At 37.0% G+C, this 24,610-nt stretch overlaps 1 protein-coding gene across 2 annotated transcripts in view; it reads left to right on the top strand.

Annotated features, from left to right (window-relative positions):
• The window catches only part of CDK13 (cyclin-dependent kinase 13), a 196,464-nt gene that overhangs the window by 81,277 nt on the left and 90,577 nt on the right, over positions 1-24,610 (top strand). For both annotated transcript variants that reach the window (XM_006832114.1, XM_006832113.1), the window contains exons 3-5: positions 1,452-1,625; positions 3,499-3,638; positions 5,494-5,664. In XM_006832114.1, the coding sequence (XP_006832177.1) occupies positions 1,452-1,625; positions 3,499-3,638; positions 5,494-5,664 (485 nt within the window). The remainder of the gene's footprint in view (positions 1-1,451; positions 1,626-3,498; positions 3,639-5,493; positions 5,665-24,610) is intronic.

The following is a 24,610-nucleotide window of genomic DNA, read 5'->3' as shown; positions in this document are numbered from 1 at the left end:
TGTTGTCTGTTTCCCTGCTATATGGCGGTTGGTGTTGGTTCTTGCCTGGGTTTTGGTGTTTTATAGGGTGTGATTGTAGGTTGGCTGTATGGTAGCAGTTGCTGACTCTTATTAGTAATATAGGGAGACAAAGAGTCCTCCAAAGGCAGAAGGGGAAAGCACATAACAGCAAAACAATACCAATAAAAAAAAAAAAGGCAACAACAAAAACAAGACTGATACTACAGTCTCTATTCACAGAAAAGAAAGAGGAGTGAGAGAAGAAGAAGAAGAAGGAAGAAAAAATAGATAAAAAGAAAATAAATATTTTTTGAAAATTAAAAAAAAAAAAAAATCTGTAGCCTAATATGAGGTCTCTTTCCCTCCCTACAGCCCTTTCCTTTTCTGTCCTGTGTTAAAAAACACAGGAACAAAAAGCAAACAAGAAAAGTTCAAGGCCTGCTCTTGGGCTGAGTATCTGTTAGCCGTTTGGTTTTAAGTGGATACTGACTCTTTGAATTTCGAGGAGATCTATGCACATGCATAGTAGAACCCTCTGAGGGTGGGGCTGAAGTATCCAGCAGCTCAGGCACCCCTATAGTCACCAGAATGGAGGTACGCAGACAGCAAGGGACCAATGAAAAGATACCAAAAAAAAAAAAGAATGTCCACACCTCTATCTCTGCGGCTCTGTCAGGCATCCGTGGCTGCTCTGATCCTTTCCCCGCTTGGCCCCACACAAAATGGCAGCTTCTGGAGCAGCTGAGCATCCCGAACCAGGAAGCAATTGATTTCTTGCTTCTGCCACAAACTCACCAGCTGTAAGTCTTCCAACCTTCTAAATATTCCTTTATATGTGGTTCATCGTACTGGGACCATTCCTGAGCTTTCTTGGTCCGGTATTCTGTGTTGTTCTCGGCAGAGCTTGTCACTACACTTCCACCCAATCCGCCATCTTTTTCCGGAAGTCCATTATTAACATTTTTATTGGTGTGGTTTATTTCTTATAATTAGTAAACCAGTGTTGATACATTATTGTTAGCTAAAGTCTGTGCTTTGTTCAGAGCTTCTTAGTTTTAACTTAGCTTTATCATTTTTACCCCTAGATATCATATTTTATAGTTGAACATGTTGTTGTTGTTAAGTGCATTGGAGATGATTCTGACCCACAGTTACCCTGTATCGGGTTTCCGAGGAGCAGCTGATGAGTTTGAAATGGCGACCTTGCAGTTAAAATGGCATTGCAGTCTGGCGCGTTATCCCACAGCACACTATACCAGGACTCCTATATAGTTGAACATAGTGCATTACTTATGTGGAACAGAAATAGACATTGATTGGTGTTTTGTAATTGAATTACTGCTGAATATTCACTGCCCTTTCTCCTCTAAAATGTTAGACATGCCACATTTGTATTTCTGAACCAAATGCATTTTTTTTTGTTCTGTTTGCCTTCTTTCTTTCTTTTTTAGCCTACGAGGAAATATTTCAGTAAAAGCGGTTAAAAAAGAGGAGGTAGAAAAGAAACTACGGTGTCTACTGGCTGATTTACCACTGCCCCCTGAGCTACCAGGAGGAGATGACCTCTCAAAAAGTCCAGAGGAGAAGAAAGCAACAACTCAATTGCATAGTAAAAGGAGGCCTAAGTATGCACTTTCTTTCTACCTGCTCTTAAATTTACCAGAATGATTTTGGATAATCATAAAATTAGAAAACAGAAATTAATATTTAAAATAATAAAGTTCATTTATTCTTTCTACTTAAGTATATGAATAGTCTCAGTGTTTTGAAAAACAAATTCAAATTCTGTGCATATTCACAATATCTAATAAAACCAAATTAACATTCTCTCACAGTTTGTAATGTATTAATTTCTTGTAAATGTTACAGATAATTTCTATAATTAAGATAATTAAATAACATAGTAACTGATATAACATGTAGTGAAAGTTAGCTTTCCATGATCCCAAACAAAATTAATAATGATCAAGCTGCTGTGATTTTGTTTGCTTTTACCTTATGGCCTCCATAATTCATTGCATTTTTCATATTGCAAGAAGTGGAATGGAAGAGGGTTTGAAATCTATATCCTAAATTAGCCTCACGTAAGTAAGGAGAGATAATGCTTTTCCTTGAAACCTGTTGTCAGTTAAGTGAGAGGAGGGCATTGAGTTCCTTTTTTACTTCCATTTAACCAAGAGGAAGTGTGAGTTAGACTTTGACGTAGATCTGATTTTAGAATTGCAGTTCATGTACAACCTTCTGTAAATATGTCATTTTCTAGTTTGGAATAGAAAGCTGTAAAATTTTTAAAATAATCTTTCCTTAGATATTTTCACTTCACTTTTATACTTGAATTATTGTGAACTGTGAGAATATTAAAATACTGTATCTTTTTGAAGATTGTATTTTTGACATATTTATATATCTTTACACTTAAATATTTGCTTTTATATATGTACGTATATATATGTATATATGAGTTGGTAGTGGTTATGTGCCGTGGAGTCGTTTCCGACTCATAGCGACCCTGTACGGGGTTTCCGAGTCTGTAAATCTTTATGGGAGCAGAAAGTCTCATCTTTTTCCCACGGAATACCTGGTAGTTTCGAACTGCTGACCTTGCGGTTCTCAGGCCAATTCGTAACCCCTATGTTACCAGAGCTCCTTATATATGAGGAGACTTTAGTAAGTCTTTGAAAAGATTTCACTATTAATTCAATTTTCCACCAACTTCTGACATCTCGTATATGTGCTCAAGTGTTGATTCCTAAGAGTAGGTTATATTAATACTTTTTTTACTCTTTTAAATTGAACATTAGCTTTCTGGTGTTACTATTTTAAAAATTATTTCATCCAACCTTAAGCCTGAATTTGCCAAAAGTTTTTATAGTTATGTTTTCTTTATGTTCATTATCAAACCTGTTTTATTGTTGTTTTTTTTGTAAGCTGATATGTGTCAGTACATATCTGAATATGGAGTCCTGGTGTGGCCCTGTAGGATAAAACACTGAACCGCAAGGTCGATTTGAACAACAAAGTCAATGGCTCAAACTCATCAGTTGTTCCTTGGAAACCCTCTACAGGGTCTCTGTGAGTCGGAACCGACTTGACAGCATTTAACAATAATAACTTATCTGTATATACACATACATAAACATATTGATATACTTGTTTACATATATGGTATAGATGGATAGTCAATGAGTGAATAATAAAACTTCTTGGAGCGTTTTTAGAGACCTCTGACTTTTTCTACTAGTGTTAGTTAGTTCATACAAGCACCACTTATTCTCTTTTCCAGTTTAAGCTCTAGTGTTTAAAACAAGAGTTAGCCTGGAGAAATGATACTGTGATTCTCATGATATAATACCAAATTACTTGTGTTGGATCATGAATGTACAAGGGTGAGGGAAACATAAAGGATATAAAGATTGGGAGGATGGTGATTTTGAGTAATTAAACAGTTTATTTAATTTGCTTGATTGTATATAAAAACTTCAGAACTATATTTGATAGAATATGTGGGCCTCGCTATGGTGAAATCAAAGAAAAAGACATTGACTGGGGAAAACGCTGCGTGGATAAATTTGATATTATTGGAATTATTGGAGAAGGTACCTATGGACAAGTTTACAAGGCCAGGGATAAAGACACTGGTAAGAATGCCAAATACTGTGGATTCTTGAGCCCATGGATTGTACTTATTTCATTTGTGTTGTCGTCTAAAGTATATCTTCAAGAACTTTTAGAAAACAGAAGTTAAATTTAGAATTCTGTCATGCTCTTGTTTTATCATTTTTTTTATTTCATATATCTACGTACATAAAATAAACAGTACATTTTATTTAAGGGAATATATATATCTTCATAATAAAACGACTAAAAAATCTAAATGCCACCCTACAGCATATCACAGACTCTAAAAGATCACTTTAAGATGTTTTATATATACATGGCACGTATATAAAACATCTTAAAGTAATTTTTTTGAATCTGTGATGTGCTGTAGGGTGGCATTTAGATTCTTTTCTTCATTTTATTATGGATAATTCTTACATTGCTAGTAATCATGGGGGAAATGTATCTTGATCCAATGAATTGCTCTTAGTAAAATTTTTTTGTTGTTTAAGACCGCCACAACACTTTTAGTTTGTTTTTAAAAAATTTTTTTAGTAAAAATTACCCATTACTTACAGGCCAAGTCTGGCAACTTAATCTTTCAGAACATAATAGAAACTGGATGAACGTTTTAAAGGCCTTCTATCAGAGAAAATAGTAACTGGCTTAGGCTGTATGTAGAGGTTTTGCTAGATACTGCCTACAGCCAGTTTTTAATTTTTATTCCTTTGTTCAAATAAATCAGTAGATTTAAATAGCACAGGTATTTGCAGCCATAGGAGTACTGGTGTGCTGTTGTAGGATAAGCACTGAATTGCTAACTGCAAGTCGGTGGTTCAAACCCACCAGCTGCTCCTCAGAAACCCTGTACAGGGTCACCATGAGTCGGAACCAACTCGAGTGTACTTAACAAAAACAGCTGTATAGAGTCTCGATCTTATGCTTAGAAACTTCTAAAGAAATTATAGTATAGAGTATTGTGTTATCAAAAAGATTAAATTGTAATTTTAGAAACTATATAATAAATATTTATGCTGTATTACAGAAAAACTTCCATGAAAACAGATAAAATATATTTTAATGATTAACAGACAAACCACTTATCTATGGGAAAGTTTGCAAATACTTTCTCCAAAGAATTGGAATGAGCAAACCTTTATTAAAGTGTTTTTTTTTTTTTATTATAACAGAGTATTATTTTTGTGTGTAGTTTATTTACTATTTAGATTTTGTCTGGTAGAAGATTCACTTATAACTAAATTATGAGGCAATTTTTCATAGTGGGAAAAGCACATTTTTTTGAGACAGCTAAGCCAGGTTTTGATTACTAGATGGTGGTAGTGGTGGTATGCCTTGGAGTCAGTTCTGACTCACAGCGACCCTGCACAGGGTTTCCGAGGCTGTAAATCTTTACGGGAGCAGAAAGCCTCATCTTTATCCCGCAGAACAGCTGGGAGTTCCGAACTGCTGACCTTATGGTTCGCAGCCCAATTCGTAACCACTACACTACCAGAGGCGGTTAATATGTCAGAGTTTATTTATTTATTTATTTTTAAAAACTTGATAAATGTACAGTATTTTTCATCTCTTCAGACAAATTTTATACATACGTAAGTGTGGCAGTGTAATATACTCACTCTTCAGTATCTCTTTTCATTGACTCTTTCTTGGAGATCAATAAAATAACAATATCTAGGGCCTTTGGATAATCTCTATTTAACCAATCACTTATTTGTTGAACTTTAAATATCATTTTTGGTGGAAACTAAAGTATATTTTATGGGTTGTAGTTTGAACAAGCCAGGAACATAAGTTAAGAATTAAAATGAACTTAAAGTTAAGAATAAGTCATAAAGTTTTGTGGTAACCTGGTTTTATTTAATTCTCTAATAGGAGAAATGGTAGCCTTAAAAAAAGTACGTCTAGATAATGAAAAGGAAGGCTTTCCGATTACAGCAATTCGAGAAATTAAGATTCTTCGGCAGCTTACTCACCAGAGTATTATCAACATGAAGGAAATAGTGACAGATAAAGAAGATGCTTTGGATTTCAAGAAGGACAAAGGTATGTACACATATTGAAATAACCAACTCTCTGCTTTAATATGTTAACTTACAGATTTTGTTGTAGACAATGATTATGTAAGTAATCAACAGTTACATAAACTCTGTTGCCCTAATTTAGAGTGTCCATTTTCAAATTTGATGCAATTAAAGAATCATTTTATATAGTTTTTTTTGAGTTAGGTAGGTATGCTATCATGATTATACACAAAATGGACTAGTGTGGCACTGTAGGATAATCACTGGACTGCGAACCAAATCATTGGTGGTTCAAACCCGCCAGCTGCTCCTCAAAAACCCCGTACAGGGTTGCAGTGAGTTGGAATTGACTTGACGGCACTTGGACAATAACAAACAACAGTAACAAGTACACATGAAATATTCAATAGTACTATTTGTTCTTTTGATCATTAGTATGTAATTTTATCTTAACTTTTCAGTGATTGAAAGAAACAGTTGGTGTTAGAATATTTTCAATCTATATTATAATGCTAGTAGTGCTTTCATATACAAGGAAAACTTATGGTGGGCTTTTAAAAATGTGTAGGCAGAAATCTTACTTAAAATTGCCTCTAAAAAACTTTGCTAATGGGGGGGGGAGGGAGTAGCCTGTGTATTCTGGTATTTATTATAGGGCATGTTGTTGAGTCTGTTCCAACTCATAGCGACCCAGTGTAGGGTTTCTGAGGCGTGGCTGTTTCATACCAACCTTTTGGTCTCGTACTTATTCTACACTACCACATACGGCATAGGGTGGGCAAATAAATAAATTGAAAGCTCTGTTGTCTCAATATAGATCTTTGGAGTTAAGATTTTGGAACTAGCGTTAACTTACTTTATAATCTATGGTCATCAAACAGCAGAACTCTTTTTTTCAAACTAAATTTAAGATGTTGTTAAGAGCCATTGTATAATTTCTAATTCATAGTGATCCTGTATAGGGTTTCTAAGGTGTGGCAGGTAGGTTTGAACTGCCGACCTTTTGATTAGCAGCACTATGCCCTTTTTGAAGTTAGTACTTCACCTCCTTTCCTCCATACCCCCCATTGCCCTGCAATCATTTAGTTCTTACTTTATAGCTTTCTCTCTTTTTCTCAATAATAACTTTTCTAGAGAATACAGTTTGAAATAATATATGGTAATTTGAAATAAAAGGTTTTCAGTTTGAAAGTATTTTGTAAATAATTTAGAAATAACCAGAACACTCTTTTTAATTAATGTCATTTCATTCAGTTTTTGTGCTATAAAGCCTTAGCCTAACATTTAGAAGTCCTGGTATGGCACTGTGGGTTAATGCGCTGGACTTGCAAGGTCTGTTTGAACTACAAGGTTGGTGGTTCAAGCTCACCAGCCACTCCTCGGAAACCCTATACCAGGTAGCTATGAGTTGGAACTGACTCAACTGGCACTTAACAACAACATTTAAATATCTTATTAGCCTTTTTTCGTTCAATTAATTCTTGTATATTAGAAAGGGTACCATTTTGACTTATGTTAGATTGTCTGGATTTGAGACATTAGTTCATTATGCTCTGACATTATTAACAAGCAGTAGCCCTTCTGAATCTTACTTCTGTATCCATGGAAGGGAAACATTATCTCTCTTTTTGTGTTGGTAAGAATTAATTGGAGTCCTGGTGTGGTACTTTAAGGCAAGCATTGGACTTCTCACCAAAAAATCGGCAGTTCAACCGTACTAGCCTCTACTCAGAAACCCTATACAGAGTCTCTGTGAGTCGGATTGTGAATTGGTTCCTACTCAGGACAACCCTAAGCACTGCAGAGTGAACTATTGCCGGGTCCTGTTCTGTCCTATCCTGATGAATCTTGTTATATTTGAGTCCGTTGTTACTGCTACTGTGTCAAGCCATCTCATTGGGGGTCTTCCTATTTTTTTGTGACCCACCATTTTACCAAGCATGCTGTTCTTCTTCAGGGACTGATCCATTCTGAGAACATGTCCAAAGAATGAGAGCAGCAGTCTCACCATCCTCATGTCTAAGGAGCATTCTGGCTGTAACTTCTAACTTTGGAGGTCCACAGTACTTTCAGTATTCTTCTCCAATACCATAATTCAAATGCATTGATTCTTGAAAGGTCTTCCTTATTCATTGTCCAACTTTCATATGCCTATGATATACATTTGAAAATACCATGACTTGGATCAGGCCCACTCTAAGTGACTTCTTTGCTCTTCAGCACTTTAAATATCTCTTTTGCAAGAGATTTGCTTAATGCAATGCTTCCTTTGTTTGTTTGTTTGTTTTTGACTGCTGCCTTATGAGTGTTGATTGTGGATCCAAGCCAAATGAAGTCTTTGACCATTATAATCTGTCCTTTGTTGAATATGATATTACTTATTGGTCTCATTGTGAGAATTTTCCTTGTCTTTACCTTGAGGTGTAATCCATATGGAAGGCTATATTTAGTCTTTGATCCTCAACAGTAAGTATTAAGTCCCCTACTTTCAGCAAGCAAAGTTGTATCATCTGCATATCACAGATTGTTAATGAGTCGTTCTCCATTCCTGATGCCACACTCTGCTTCATATAATCCAGTTTTTTGGATTAGTTGCTCAACACACAGATTGTGTAAGTATGGTGAAAAAATACAATCCTGGCACACACCTTTCCTGATTTTAAGCCATTCAGTATTTCCTTGTTCTGTATTAATGACTGCCTCTTGGTTTATGTAAAAGTTCCTTATGTGCACAGTCAAGTGTTCTGGAATACCATTCTTCGCATTGTTACCCACATAGTCGAATGCCTTTGCAGAGTCAATAAAGTAAACATCTTTCTGGCGTTCTCTGCATTTAGCCAAGATCCCATCTGACATTCACAGTGATAGTCCTTGTTTTACTTCCTTTTCTGAATCTGGCTGAAATTTTTGGCAGCTGCCTCTCAAGATATTGTTGCAGTGAATTTTGAATCATCTTCAGCTGAATTTTGCTTACCTGTGATTATGATAATATTGTTTGATGGTTTCCACATTCTTTTTGGACCTCCTTTCTTTGGAATGGGCACAAATACAGATCTCTTTCAAATAGTTGCCTAGGTATCTCTTTCATGGGATAGATGAGTGAGCGCCTCCAGTGCTGTGACATTTTTCTGAAAGATTTCAATTTGTGTTTTGTTTTTCACCAATGCCTTTAATATTAAGCAGCTTGGAATTCTTCCTTCAGCACCATTGGTTCTTAATTATGTGGTACCTCTTGAAATGATTGAGCATCCACCCAATTCTTTTTGGTACAGTAACTCCATGTATTCCTTCCATCTTTTGATACTACCTGTGTCATTCAATATCTTACATGTGTTGTGTGTCACTGAGGTGGTTCCAACTCAAAGTGTTCCTGTGTAGTTTCTGAGAACTGATGGATTTGAACTGGTGACTTTATAATTACCAGTCCAGTACTTATCCTAATAGGCTCATTTTGCCTATTTGCCTATCACACCAGGCTCATTTTGCCCATTGCTGTTGTTATTGTGACTGCAGTCCAGCACATTAATCCTCAGCACCACACCAGGACTCCCAGTTTGCTCACAGAATTCTTCAATATTAAATCTGAGGCTTGAATTTTTTCTTCTGTTCTTTCAGCTTGAGAAATGCTGGAAGCGATCGTCCCTTTTGTCTTTCTAACTCCAGTTCTTTGCATATTTCATTCTAATACGTTTGTCTTTTTAAGCAGCTCTTTGAAATTTCTGTTCAGCTCTTTTACGTCATCATTTCTTTTAGTTGTTTTAGCTTCTCTACATTCAAGAACAAGTCTGTTCTTAACTTCCATTTTCGTCTTTTTTATGACCTTTTGCTTTCTTCATGGATGATGTTCTTGATGTTATCCCACAACTCTTCTGGTCTTTGGTGCTTAGTGTCTAATGCATAAAATCTGTTCTTGAGATGATCTTTAAATTCAGGTGGGATATATTCCAGGGCATACTTTGGTTCTCCTAGAGTTGTTTTAATTTTTTTAAGCTTCAGCCTGAACTTGTATATGAGCAATTGATGACCTGTTCTACAGTTGACCCCTGGCCTTATTTTGGCTGATGATATTGAGCTTCTTCATTGTCTTTTCTTACAGATATATTCAGTTTTATTCCTGTGTATTCCATCTGATGAGATCTAAATGTATCGTCATCTTTTATGTTGTTGGTATTTCCAGTAGATAAGTCATTGGTCTTGGAAATTTCTATCATGTGATCTCCAGCATCCTGTGTGTCATCAATGCCATATTTCCCAATTACTGATGCTTCTTTGTTTCCACCTTTTATATTACAATCACCAGGAATTATCAGTGCATCTTGATCACATGTTTGATCAATTTCTGACTGAGGAAGTTTGTAGAATTCTTCAATTTCATCATCACTGACTTTAGTGGTTGGTGCATAAATTTGAATAATAATGGTATTAACTTGAGGCCTTCCTTGTATGTGTATAGATTTAGCTATCCTATCACAGACATTTACTTCAAGGTAGATTTTGAAATGTTCTTTTTGACTGAATTTAACACTGTTCCTCTTGAATTTGTCGTTCCTGTCATAATAAGTCATATGATTGTTGTTGTTGTTATGTGCCATTGAGTTGGTTACGACCCATAGGGTTTCCGAGGGTGTAAATCTTTACGGGAGTAGAAAGCCTCATCTTTCTCCCGCGGAGCAGCTGGTAGTTTCGAACCGCTGACCTTAAGGTTCGCAGCCCGATTCGTAACCAGTACGCTACCAGAGCTCCTTAAGTCATATGATTATGTGATTTTAAATGGCCAGTACCATTCAGTTTCAGGTCTCTAAAGCCTAGGATATCCATTTTTATGTGTTACATTTCATTTTTGACTACTTCTAGTTTTCCTAGATACGTACTTTGTGTATTCCATGTTCCGAATATGAATGGTTGTTTGGAGCTCTTTCTTCTCATTTTGAGTTGTGCCCCATCACCAAATGACGGTCCCTAAAGCTGTACTCTATTATGTCATTATGGTCAATTCTGCTTTGAGTAGGCAGTTCCTTCCCAATGATATGTAGAATGCCTTATAACCTGAGAGGTCATCTTCTAGCATAATATCAGACAATGTTCTGTTTATAAGATTTTTTGTGGCTGTCCATTCAGAAGTGTTCTGGCTCATCTTCTTCCTAGTCTGTCTTAGTCTGGAAGGTCTGCTTAAATCTGTCCACCCTGGGTGACCCTGCTGATATTTAAAATGCCAGTGACATAGCATCTAACATCACATTAACTCACAAGCCACCATAGTACGATACCTGACAGATGAGTTGTGGCAGTTATTGATAAACACATAATAGAAAAAAACCCTAGTATTTTTCTTTATTATCACCTTTCCCAAAAAGTAAGAATAATTTAATTTTATTTATTTATTTTTACACATGAGAATAGGAACCAAACCTGTTTTATTCATTGCTATACCCTCCACACTTAGTTCAGTGGCTTCTTGTTGTTGTTGTTAGGTGACATCGAGTCCTACACATAGCAGAATGAAACACTGCCTGATCCTGGGCCAGCCTCACAATCGTTGCTGTGCTTGAGCCCATCGCTGCTGCCGCTGTGCCAACCCATCTCATTGGAGGTCTTCCTCTTTTTCCCTTACCCTCCACTTTACCAAACATGATGCCCTTCTCCACTAACTGGTTCCTACTGACAATATGTCTGATGTATGAGAGACGGAGTGTGGCCATCCTGGCTTCCAAGGAGCATTCTGGCTGTACTTCTTCTAATACGTATCTATTTCTTCCTTTGGTACTTTTAATAATTTCTTCCAATACCATTACTCAAATGCATCAATTCTTCTCCGGTCTTCCTTATTCACTGTATGACTTTCACTTGCATGTGAAGTTATTGAAAATACCATAACTTGGGTCAGGCACATCATAGTCCTCAGACTGACATCTGGGCTCTTCAACTGGTCTTGCACAGTAGATTAGCTCAATGCAGTACATTGTTTAATTTTTTGACTGCTGTTTCCATGACTTTTGATGGTTGACCTGAGCATAATGAAGTCTTTGACAACGTCAATCGTTTCTCCATTTATATGAATGTTGTTTATTGGTTCAGTGATGAGGATTTTTGTTTTCTTTAAGTTGAGATGAAACCCATACTGAAGGCTGTGGTCTAGAGTATAGTAAATGCTCCATGAATGATTGCTGAATCTGTAAGTGAGCTCCACTTAGTATAATTCTATTCATGCTTAAGCACTTATTTTGATAAAAACCACATCTTTGATTAGATGTAAATATTCATAAATTTTCTTATACTAATAATTTATCAGAATATAAATTTCTGAAGCATTTGTTTGTTTTTAATTCCTCCGCAATGTTTAGTGTCCTCTATTTTATAAGTCACAGATTTTCATGTGTTTGCACTTTCATCTTTTTTCTCCCTATCAGAGTCGTGTTTGTATGAGTCATTGTCGTTAAAGATATGTTTTACTATGTGGTTATTAAAGTGCCGTCAAGTAGGTTTCGACTCATAGTGACCCCCGTATAGGGTTTCCACAGAATGGCTGGTGAGTTTGAACCTTGTGGTCCAGTGCTTTATCCTGCAGCACCACTAGAAAAGTGGCATTTGTATACTAAGAATTAGTTAAATGTAGTAGGGAATGTGAGAGGGCATAAAAGTAAAGCATAATCCTTTTTATGAGTCTTATGATTTTTTGGGGAACTGTGATTTGATAGACACACAGTTTAAAAACCCTAGTCTTTTTCTTTAATAGAATAATTTCTTTAATAAGAATAATTTCATTCATTTATTAGTTTGTTTCTTTTTAAACATGAGTATAGGAATCAAACCTGTTTTAGTCACATCTTTTAATGAAAAGATTTTGGAATTCTGGGTCTGGGTGTGAACCACAAGATTGTTTTGAATCACTAGATCAGGAATTTAGACTCACCACTTACCAGAAATCCTATGCAGGGTCTCTATGAGTTGGAACCAAGTCAGTGACACTTAACAACACAACAGTCCTGACCACACTAGTTGTGTGTTGTTATACTGACTGTATTGTGATTGCCACATTGGAGCAGAAATACTTACTGGCACTTTGATTTGAGTTTTGTGGATTAGTCTAATATGAATGCATTAGAATTCATGAATGTTAAAACGTAAAACTAACTGCTTAAGATAATTCAAGTGTGAAATTAAAATTAATAGAAAACATTAAGTAAAAATATGAATTTAGAAGAACAGCTTCATCTTTTATGACAGGTCATTAGCTAACTAAGATAAACATCATAAAAGTAATTTTTAAAAGTTAGCCCAACTTAAAAAATAAAGAAAAATCACTAATGAAAAAGTCTTTAAAATAATCATTGTCCTTAATCAAAGAGTTATGTGGTATCACTAAGTCATGAGTGCAGTTTTTGCAAAAGTTTATAGATGCTCAAGAAGCTTTTTCTGAACGAGTCAGGGGAAGGTTATGGAGATGGGCTAGTTCTAAATATTTCTTCTTATTCTTCATCTTCAGGTAGTCCCATTTCCTTTTTGTAATATTGAGGAATTTTTTTTAACCTGCCTTTTTTCAGTCCTTTTAATGATGGCAAATGGAATTTTTATTTCAAAGAAAGTATTTCCTGTTTCTTTCTTCAGTTCTTCACATCTGGAAGGAGAGTGGCATGCAGATACTTGTAATAAAACTTATGTACTTGTGTTCATATTTTATTGCTCAAAATATCTTTGGAGCATGAATTATTTTGCAACAGAAGCTTTGCTTTGTTATTTTCTTCCACTGAAGATTATGAACATACAGGAAAATGCTTTCTGAGTGAGTGCATTGATAATTCAATGGAGATTTTTACAGCAATTTCTAATTCTCTGGGTAGAAAAGATTTTTATTTTGCAATTATATATATTATCTGATAAAACCTTCAGTTGTTGATTTCAATTTCAAGAAGTAAAATTTTCAGTATTCTGACTAAAAACCAACAACAACCTTTAAAAAACAATGGTAACTGTTCACCAAACTAGTATTTTGGTACTTAAAATTAGCATGATATCCTGAACAGCCAAAAGCTTGTGTTGCTCTGTGAAAAGTAATTTAGCTATAATGCTTTCAAGATTATTATTTATACAATGAAAGAATTTGAGCACTTTTTCCATTGGGAATTTCCATAAAAATCAAGAAAACAGTATTTTGTATTAAATACTTCTGAAAAAGATAATTATTTGGTACAGGGAAGAAGGTCTGAAAATGTCACTTCATGTGTAGTCTTTGACTCCCATGTGGAGTATTAGCACTCCCCTGTACATGTATTGCAATGTGCTACCGTACTTTGTAAGACTGTCTTCTATTTCAGATTGTCTTTTTGTTTTCCTATCCTAGTTCCACAAAATCTCTGATGGCAGGGGTTGAGTTTTATTTTACTTTTTATTCAAAATATGTGTAACACACAGCAGATTACCATTAAATTTAAGTAACTAAATGAATGAAAGAGATACAGAGGTGGGAAGAGGGCATTTCAATTCCTATCTGTCAAAACTTGTTTTAGGGAGGCAATGAAAAGAAATGAGATTGGTATATCCTCTAAAATCACCTACCTAATCTTGTATTTAAAAAATTTTAAACTCTGAATTTCACATTGTAGAATTGTTAACATCTCTGAAGGTTTGAGAAAACAACAACATTGATTTATACAGTTTTTTTAAATTTAATTCCACAAATATTTATTGTGCCAGGTTCTAGACATAGACCATCCAGTAAAGAAACCATTAGCCACTCATGGCTATTTAAATTTAACTTAAAAAAAAAAAAAAAGAATTCCTGTATTATACTAAGCCATATTTCAAGTGCTCTGTAGCTGCCTATAGCTTTTGTTGTTATACTGCTGTCCAGTAGGTTTCTACTCAGAGACACCTGTATAGGATTTCTAAGGCTATAAATGTTTATGAGAGCAAAATACCTCATCTTTTTCCTGTAGAACAACTGGTGGGCTCGAACCATTGATCTTGTGATTAGCAGTCTAGTGTTTATTCTACACCACCACAGGCACTCCACATGTGGCTAGTGGCTACCATTTTGCATAGTTCAGCTAGAATATTTCCATAATCTCATCAAATTCTATTGAAAGCATTGGTGTTGACTCTAGAAATATACTAAAAATAACATGTCCCAGTGAGTGAATCAGACAGAGCTTTTTGACTAGAGAAAGAATATAGAAGAAAAAAATGTTCTCCTTTAGAAACCAGAAGGGTCAGAGCTGATAAAATTAATTCATAATAATACATGAGTAGCAAACCTATTTCTGCCTAGAAGTGTTTCCTTATTGCTAACTCAGTTAATCTCTAATTTTTGAAATTTCAGTTGTAGGTGGTAGTTTCTAAATGTGTGAAAATTTTTAAGCAATAGAGGCTATGAAACCTACCAAAAACAAAGACAGGAAAGCTTTGCTGAAGACTGAGTTCCTAGTTAACTGTAAGATATGCCTTCTTTTTCCCCCTCATTTAAAAAGAAGTTAATTCTTACATTATTTTATTAAAATTTTTCTGACGGTGGGGCAAACTGCTTTTCATACTAGAGCTTCGTATATTTTATTATTCTGTCAGTAAAACATAAATCTTTTTTCCCTAAGTTTTATTTTATTGTTGAGGTTATACATAATAAAGCATATCCTTATTCAGCAGTTTCTTCATGTATAATTTAGTGACATTGATTACATTCTTTCAGTTGTACAGCCATGCTCACCCTCCTTTTTGGAGTTTTTTTCTCTCATTAACATAAGCTCACTGTCCCCAAAGGTTCCTATCCAATATTTAGAATTGCTGTTGTCAGTTTGATCCCATGTAGACAGTTGTTGTTGTTGTGTAGTACCATCGAGTCAGTTCTGACCTATAGTGACCCTGTCTAGGGTTTCCGAGGAGCAGCTGGTGAACTTGAACTGCCGACCTGCAGTTCAAACGGCTTTGCAGTCTGTCGCATTAACCCACAGCGCCACACCAGGACTCCATGAGGTACATCAGGTGAAATCAAACCTAGGCCTCACACATGCAAGGCTGGAATCCTACCACAGAATCACCTGTGTCTCATGTACTGGTATAAGGATACACATATAGATCAAAGAGACAAGAATGGTGAGACTTCGCCTCTTGATTTTTATACTTTTTGTCAGAGGGGCCAGTCCCTGGAGAGAAGGACATCATGCTTGGTAAAGTAGAGGGTCAATAGAAAAAAAAGACCCCAACAAGATGATTGACACAGTGTTACCAACAGCAGGCTCAAGACCCGGCATTTGTTTCATTCTTCTGAATGCAGAGTCACTGTGGGTCGGAAATGACTGGATAGCACCTAACAATAGCAACAACGTAGATCAAGGGATTGGAATTGAGATTTTTAGAAATAAACCCCTCAGCTTTATGACCAGCCAGTTTCAACAAACATACCAAGATAATTCATTAGGTTAAAGAATAGTCCTTTTTTAGCAAATGGTGCTAGGACCACTGGGTATCCACATGCAAAAAAAAGTGAAGTTGAATCCCTTCCTCACACTATACATAAAAATTAACTCATATCTAAATTATAGATTTAGATATATATAAGATAAAAGTAAAACTCCACCAAGAAAATTTTGGAGTCAACCTTCATTGCTTTGAAGTAGGTAGTTTAAGTCTTCTTTGGTATGTAAATTGAAAGGGTAAATATTATGGGAGATTATACAAGATGATATTGGAAAGGAGTGCTAGAGCCAAACTTGAAGTACTTTATGGTATTTTCACCAGCATTATTAGTGGTTTTATGTAATCTTTGGCATTTTGATTCCCTATCATTTTATATTGCTGTGGTTATTGAACAGTTTCTTGTAATTATATGCTATCTATATGTCTTTATCACTGTGGCTCTATAGGATAAGCACTGGACTGTGAACTGCATGGTTGGTACTTTGAGCCCACCAGCCGCTCTGAAGGAGAAAGATGAGGCCTCTTGCTCCCATAAAGATTTACAGGCTCAGAAACCCTATACAGGGTCAGAATTGACTCTGTGGCACATAACAGCAATACAGCATCTGTGAATAACTTGCTTATGTCCTTTGTCCATTTGTCTATTAGGGTAATATTGTTTTTAAAACACACCTTAAATATATTTTTTATATAGTAAGAATGTTCAGCTTCTGAGTGAATTACATAAAGATTACCCAGCCATCTGGCTTTCTTGCTTTCCATGTGTCTTATGTGATTTTAAATGTTTGTTAAGTTGAATTGAGGAGAAAAAATATTTATAAAACAGATTGGAGTCTGGCCCAGAATAACCAAATAAACCCTTTATGATTGTAAAATTTCATATTCAGTAGAGGAAATAAGATGGTATAGTTATATTAAATAATTCATATCATAAAATATTTAAAGGGGAAAAATTCTTGATTAAGAATGGTTTTCATCTTTGAGTCACTGAGACATGTATTTAGCACCACATATTGACATTCAGAGTTTAGTGAACATAAATGCACAATTGTAGATCCGTGGCAAAGATTTTTCTAGAGTTAAGAAATCAAGGAGAAAGCATAAGAGATGGTTGAGTATGGAAAATAATGCTTTTTCCTAGTTAATAATACCCAAACAAGAAATAAGTACATTTTGTGCTGATTTTACAAGATAATTATAATAGGCAATGTGAATAATGGTAAAAAGCATGAGTTTGAATTCTTGCTTCCAGCATTGTTTCCTCATCTGTAAAATGGGGTGGTTATAGCCAGTTCATTGGTTTGTTAATATTCAATGAAATAATGCATGTGAAGCACTTCACCTAGAATATTGTATACAGTAAGACAAAGTAAATTGGCTATTTTTATTTTAGCTTGGTGGTAGAATGGTTGTGTCGGCAGAAATAGATGATTAGTCGAATAATCCTTATTAAATAGACAGAGAAGATGGAGTGTTGGAAGAAATGAGTATTTTAATCTCCTGTTATTGTGTGCCATCAAATCTGTTCTGACTCAGAACGGTGCTGTATAGAGTTTTTGAGAGCTGTTGGTGGGTTTGAACTTCTGATCTTAGGGTCAACAGTCCAGTGCTTATCCTTTTGTGAAATGGTATTATATGATCAGACATAAGCAGTGGTGCTAATCCAGAAATTTGAAAAAAAGAAAAAGAAACGTTTTCTGGAAGCTTAGTAGCAATCTCTAATAATAAAAGTTGTCAAGAAAAGTGAAAAGTACAGTTAAATTTGACTACCTGTGGTTGATTGATTAGTCACTAGATGGAAAAAAGTGAGCTCACAGATTAGTTGGGGTGAAACCTGAATAAATAGGAGTGAAGTATCATGAAAAGGAAGACAGATGACAGAAACTCAGTAGCAAGCTATAAGGACGATGTAATAGCACAGGCACTAGTGTGGATTAGAAATGGAGAGAGGGAGGAAATAAAGAAGATTGAGTCTCTGACATAAGAATACTATGGGGAGGGGATATGGATGGTGAGGGTGGAAGTGGCAAAATATCATTGACAGCATTGTACCATTTAGGGCTGGTAGCTAGCGTAAGGAGCTCTGGTAGAGTAGTGGTTATGAAGTTGGGCTGCTAATCCAAGGTCAGCAGTTTGAAACCACCAGCTGGTCCTGGGAGAAAGATGAGACTTTCTGCTCCCATAAAGATTGGCAGCCTTGGAATGCCTGTACCAGGGTCACTATGAGTCAGAACCGACTCTATGGTACTTAACTACCCACCACCACCATTGAAGGCATGTAAGCCAAAAGATAACTTATATTGCTATGTGATTTTGACCTCTTTCCAAGGAAACTAATATAATAACTTCTGTTTCTTCATAGTGAAAGCAGGGATGGATCAAACAGATGAGAAGTTTGTTTTACTTTGATCTCTTAGTAACTCAGTGATTATGGGCAAATTAAATTATTTAATGCCTCATGAGCCTCTTGTATTACAAGGAGATAATACTTTTGGGGCTGTTGTGAGGTTTAAAATGAGATTATGTGTAGTAGTTTACCATTCTTTCTTTCTGCTTATAAAGAAAGTCTACCTATGTAATAGGCTATATCACTCTAAATAGATTATATTATATTTTCAGTGAAGGCTTAACATAGCAGTATAAGTTTCTGTTTAGTAATTTCTACACGTATTGCTCAATGACACTGGTTATATTCTTAACAGATTTATTATTTGTTTCCATTCTGGTGATTCCATTTCTATTAATTTAGTTTCCCTGCCCCCTTACACTTTTCATCTTTGTCTTAAAAAATTGTTGACTATTTGGTCCCATGCAGATGTTTTAACGGAATAGCACTCTTAATATGATTTTTTACAAAAGTAACTGTGTAATAGTACTTGACTATCCTACAAATCCACTTAATAGCTTAGGTTTTTATTTTAGTTTATATTTAGAATTTTGTTGAAAACCTGAATTTGGAAGTATTCTGCCAGTTGTCATGTCTTAAAATGTTAACTTCAGATGTCAAAGAAAAATATGAATTGTAACTTAACTGTTCTTTTAGACCAGGGATAGGTAACCTTTTTCCTTCCAAATTCCATAACATCATTCGTGGGCCACACTCTATACCCTGCTGGGTTTGATAATTTATTGCAGTGACCATACGGAACTCACAGACCACACTCAATGATTATGACATTTATAAGGGAAGTAACTGGTTACAATTCAGGATCAGGAATGCTCAAGATACAGTTAATCAGTTAGGATAGTCTCCTTTTAGCCTTGCTTGCAGACACACCCAAGCCCTTGGCTCTGAGACCTATTTGGGCAGTATTACAAAGCTCTTTTAGCTCTTGACCTCTCAGCCCTGGGTCTTTTTTGATTCAGTCCTGCTTGTGCAAGTGTAGGTCTGCTGATAAATGCTAGTTATACCAGTCTGCCTCATCCTGAAAGTGCTCAGCTTTAGCTCTGTGGGTTGGCAAATCTAGCTCCCCTGATATAAGTGTCTGGAGGCAACTCACTCTGCCAACAAGGGCCCTTACCCAAAGAAGGCACTTGGATTTCTTACTCTGTGGCCTGGAGACCCTATCATTTTTGTTTCATGTTCCTGGTTCCGCTGCCTTTACTGCTGCTGCTTCTCTGGTATCACAGCTTTCCGTCTCGAAGAGATTCAGAGCAAGAATCTCAAGACCTAAAGAATGTGCTTCATTCTTGTTGGTAGTGATCTCTCTTTCTGCTTTTGAGATAGTTCATTTTCGATCTCCCAGTCACTTAGGGCTGGGTCTCATAGAGAAGCAAAACCAGTGAGACATATATATGTGTATATATAGACAAAGAAGTTTATTCAAAGAAGTGGCTTGTAATTGCAGAGTAACAGGTCCTCAGTGGAAGAGGTAGAGCCAGAGTCCCTCCTGTGTGTCCATTACAGTGGGAGCTGGCTGCATCCCCAAGGAAGCATCTCTTTAATTTATTGCCTGCTCATAGCCACTCATCAGTTAACTATGCCACTATTAGGTTTCATCACCATGGAAATAAGCATATCCCAACTGCCAGACTTCTGGAAATCCCTGGCATCATTGAGTTGGCACAAAACCCATTACACTCAGGATGACAAAACTGACCAATCCCAACTTTAGAATTATATAGACCTTATTTCCATGATCCCACTCCAAAGGTTCTATGTTATGTACCTTATTTACATTATTAGCAAGCAACCAGTCTCATTGTTGGACCACAAGCACCTCACATGCATAGTCCTTCCCAGTCATTTGGGGGAAATTAACAAAGACTAAGTCCTGGTATGGTGCTGTGGGTTAATGCGCCAGACTGCAAAGCCTTTTAAACTGCAAGGTCAGCGGTTCAAGCTCACCAGCTGCTCTTTGGAAACCCCATGTAGGGTCGCTATGGGTCGGAATTGACTCAACGGCACTTAACAACAACAAGGCTAGTAGAAAACTCTGCTAAGTAATTTGTTCCTGTGCAATGTCCAGAGTACATGAGATGAAATTTTGTTATCTTGATTTCCAAGGAATATTTTGGCTGCAATACCTCTTCCATTACAGATTTATTCATTCTTCTGGCAATCCATGGCATATTAAATTTTCTTTGCCAATAATCGTAAATTCAATGGCATTGATAATTTTCTGATCGTCTCCAACTTTCACATGTATATTAGACAATTGAAAATGCCTTATCTGGGGTCAGGCACTCCTTAGTTAGACATTTCTCTCTCTTTAATGCGTTAAAGGGAGTCCTGGTGTGGCACTGTGGGTTAATGTACCAGACTGCAAAGCCATTTGACCGGCAAGGTCGGTGGTTCAAGCTAACCAATTGCTCCTCAGAAACCCTATACAGGGTCGCAATGGGTCGAAACTGACTCAACGGCACTTAACAACAGCAGCAATGCTTTAAAGAGGTCTTTTACAACAGATTTGCTCAGTGTATTATGTTGTTTGATTTTTTGAATGCTGCTTCCATGGGTGTTGTAAATCCAAGTAAAATGAAGTCCTTGAAAACTTCAATCTATTTTGTTTTTTATGATGTTGCTTATTAATCAGTTGCGAAGATTTTTGTTTTCAGTTATAATTAACTGAATGAAGGCTGTGATCTTCTCCAGGAAGTGCTTCAAGTCTTCTTCACTTTTAGCAAGTAAGATTGTATTATCTGTGGATGGGAGTCTGGATCCCAGAAGGGCTGTGAGTGAGCTGACCTCCTCCGCCACCTGCTTCACCTGCTGGCTGTGCACCACCTACACAGCCCCTTGTGCTACATGACGCAGCTGGGCCTCCAGGGTACTGTGCAGACCATCAACCCCCAGCGCCAGTAGAGAGGGTGGGGGCTGAAGACTACATATCCCTGCTCCGGGTTGGACTCTGGGTCAATGTCCTGGCGACGACGCCACAAGTCAGAACCGGCCTGCACCTTCAGGTTGCGATTGGGTTTGGCGTTGTCCAACTTTGGGGCATCTGGAGCCAACACATTGGGCGCGCGATCCAGCGTGATCCACCGCTTATACTCCTGGTGCCTTCCTCCCAACTTCAGGGTGAAGGACCTGGCCCAGTGGCTGACTTTGAGCACTGCCAGAGGCTCCCTGGCAGCATTTAGATGCTCCAGGAGCCCGTGGGGCCACTCCTCCCTTGGACTGGGGAGCAGCTGTGTCCATCTCTGGGACTAGGTCTCAGCTCACCAGTTCAGTCCCTGCCCCCGCTGCAGGGACCTCCTGCCCTCCTGCCCAGCGTTAGCACTGGGGGCTGCCTCCTTTCCGTACTTACTCCCTTGTTAGGAGTCCCCTCTGGGGACTCCCTGCCCCCTCCCTGGGGTTATTGAAGATACCATAGCTTGGGTCACGTGAACCTTAGTCCTCAAACTGACATCTTTGCTCGTCCACACTTTAAAAAGGTCTTGTGCCACAGATTTGCCTAAAGTGGTAAGTGCCTTCAAGTCAGTGCTGACTCATAGCGACCCTGTATAGGATTTCTGAGGAGCAGGTGTTGAGCTTGAACTGCCAACTTTGCACTTCAAACCGACCTTGAAGCCCAGCGCACTCTCCAGTCCTGAAGGGTGGTCACGCGGGCCATAGTCTCGGGTTCTTCCAGTCTCTTTCTTACCAGTATTCCTGGTCTTTTAAAAAATAATTTTGGATTTTCCACATTTATCCCACTCTATCTGGGTTCTTCTAATGCAGTCCCTTTCAGAACAGTTGGTAGTGCCATTCGCACCATCCAGTTTCTCTGATCTCAGAGTTGTGGAGAGTAATACTCACATGTTCCATTAGTTGGTTGTACTAATTGATTTCAAAGATCTTCAATTCTCATCACTTCTCATCTTTTCTGTCTTCCATATATGGCGAGAACAACAGTTGCACCTTAGGTGTCCGTTCATAAAGATCACAGGTGCAACTCAGCAAAGTAGGGTATAGAACATTATCTTTGTGAACTGTTATGCCAGTTGGACCTGGTATCTGTGAGACTATGGTCCTGAGCCCCCAAGGTCAAAGACTCATTGCCTTAAGATGTTGCCTGCTGTATGCTCCACCATGGAGTCTTGGTGTGGTGCTGTGGGTTAATGCGCCAGACTGCAAAGCCGTTTGAACTGCAAGGTCAGCTGTTCAAGCCCACCAGCTGCTCCTCAGAAGCCCTATACAGGGTCGCTATGGGTTGGAACTGACTCGACAGCACTTACCAACCACAACAACAATGATTGATGCTGTGGGAGAAAGATGTGGCATTCTCATAAAGATCTGCAGCCTTGGAATTCTTTTGGGGCAGTTCTACTTTTGTGTTGCCGTGAATTGGAATTTGACTCAACAGTAGTGGGTTTGGTTCTTTTGAAGGTCTATGACGATGAGTGTCTTTCATGTGTTTGTTGGCTGCTTGGAGATCTTCGATGTTGAAGTGACTGTGCCTTTTTCCAATTTTTAATTTTTTTTTGTTGTAGCAGTTATTTATATATATATATACATTTATATATTAGTCCCTTATATATGTTTCCTAATGGTTTTTTCCCAGTCTGTATATTGTCATTTTACTCTTTGGTTAAAGTATTTTGATGAATATAACAGTACTTTGATGAACATAAATAAGTAATTTTTTTTTAATCTTTTCATTGTGAAATGAGCGAAGGCTTATAAAGCAGATCATCAGTTTTACATTCAGTAAATCATATACTTTGCTTCATTACAATGATTGCAATCCCCACTATAAACCCCCACTATAAACCCCACTATAAACCAACAGTGAGGTATTTAATTTTTATGAGGTCCAAATTATCTGTTTTGTCTTCTGTTGCATATGCATTTGTTGATGTATTTGATAATCTGTTATTAAAAAGAAACTAGCTGCCAAAGCTTCACCCTTATATATTATCTTGTAAGAATTTTATGGTTTTTGGTTTAACATTTAGGTCTTTTATGCATTTTGAATTAGTTTCTGTACATGGTGTTAATTACGGCTCTTGCTTCATTTTTTCTGTATGTGGAAATACAGTTTGTCCAGCACCATTTTTCTGAAGAATCTGTTCCTTACCCCTATTGAATTGATGTTGCACCTTTGCTGAAGATTAGTTAACCAGAGATGTATGGTTTTATTTCTGACACTTAACTATATATAAACATTTGTGAAAAAGCTCAAAACAAATTGTTTATTCACTTTGTTTTTTTAAGGCAGCCCTACTAGTATGCATTTTTCAATGTGAAGCAATTTTTTTGTCTGAGAATACTAAAGTCTGTAGTAGTTAACAAGAGAAATTGTGAAATTTCTTATTCCTTCTTTCTAAACATTCCTTCTTTCTAAGTTGTTGTTAAAGTCCTGGGTTGTCTGTTCCAAATCATAGCAATCTTGTTCAGGATTTCTAAGAAACAGCTAGTGGGTTTGAACTACCAACCTTGATATTAGCAGTCCTGTGCTTATTCAGCAACCTCATAAATGGTTACAAAATTCTTTTCCTTTATTAACTATCGTCTGTCTGTCGTGCTGTGGTGGTTTGAGTTGCTGTGATTCTGAGGGCTCTGCCACCAGTATTTTAAATAACCAGCAGGGTCATCCATGGTGGACAGGCTTCAGATGAGCTTCCAAACAAAGACAGACTAAGAAGAAGGAATAACAAACTACTTCCGAGTCGCTAGTCACTGAAAACTATGAATAGCAGAGAAACATTGTTAGATACAGGAACGCAAGGTGGGAAGGAACTCAGAATGCAACTGGGGAAAAAAATGCCTCCTCAGAGTAGAGTTGACCATGATGACGTGAATAGAGTTAACCTCGGGGGAGAAAAGCTCGCAGAACCTTCATTTGCTGATGGGCCACAAATCAGAATGAAGAGAAACAGCTGTAAGCATCCATTGAAAGTCGGAACATGGAATGTACAAAGTATGAATCTGGGAAAATTGGAAGTTGTCAAAAATGAAATGGAACGCATAAACATCGATATCTTAGGCATTAGTGAGCTGAAATGGACTGGAATTGGCCATTTTAAATCTGACAACCACATGGTTTATTTACTATGCAGGGAATGACAGATTGAAAAGGAATGGTGTTGTATTCATTGTCAAAAAGAACATATCTAGATCAGTCATGAGATACAAT

Source organism: Chrysochloris asiatica, unplaced genomic scaffold (assembly GCF_000296735.1).
Source record: "Chrysochloris asiatica unplaced genomic scaffold, ChrAsi1.0 scaffold00006, whole genome shotgun sequence".
Taxonomy (NCBI): domain Eukaryota; kingdom Metazoa; phylum Chordata; class Mammalia; order Afrosoricida; family Chrysochloridae; genus Chrysochloris; species Chrysochloris asiatica.
This window is presented reverse-complemented; position numbering and strand designations above follow the sequence as displayed.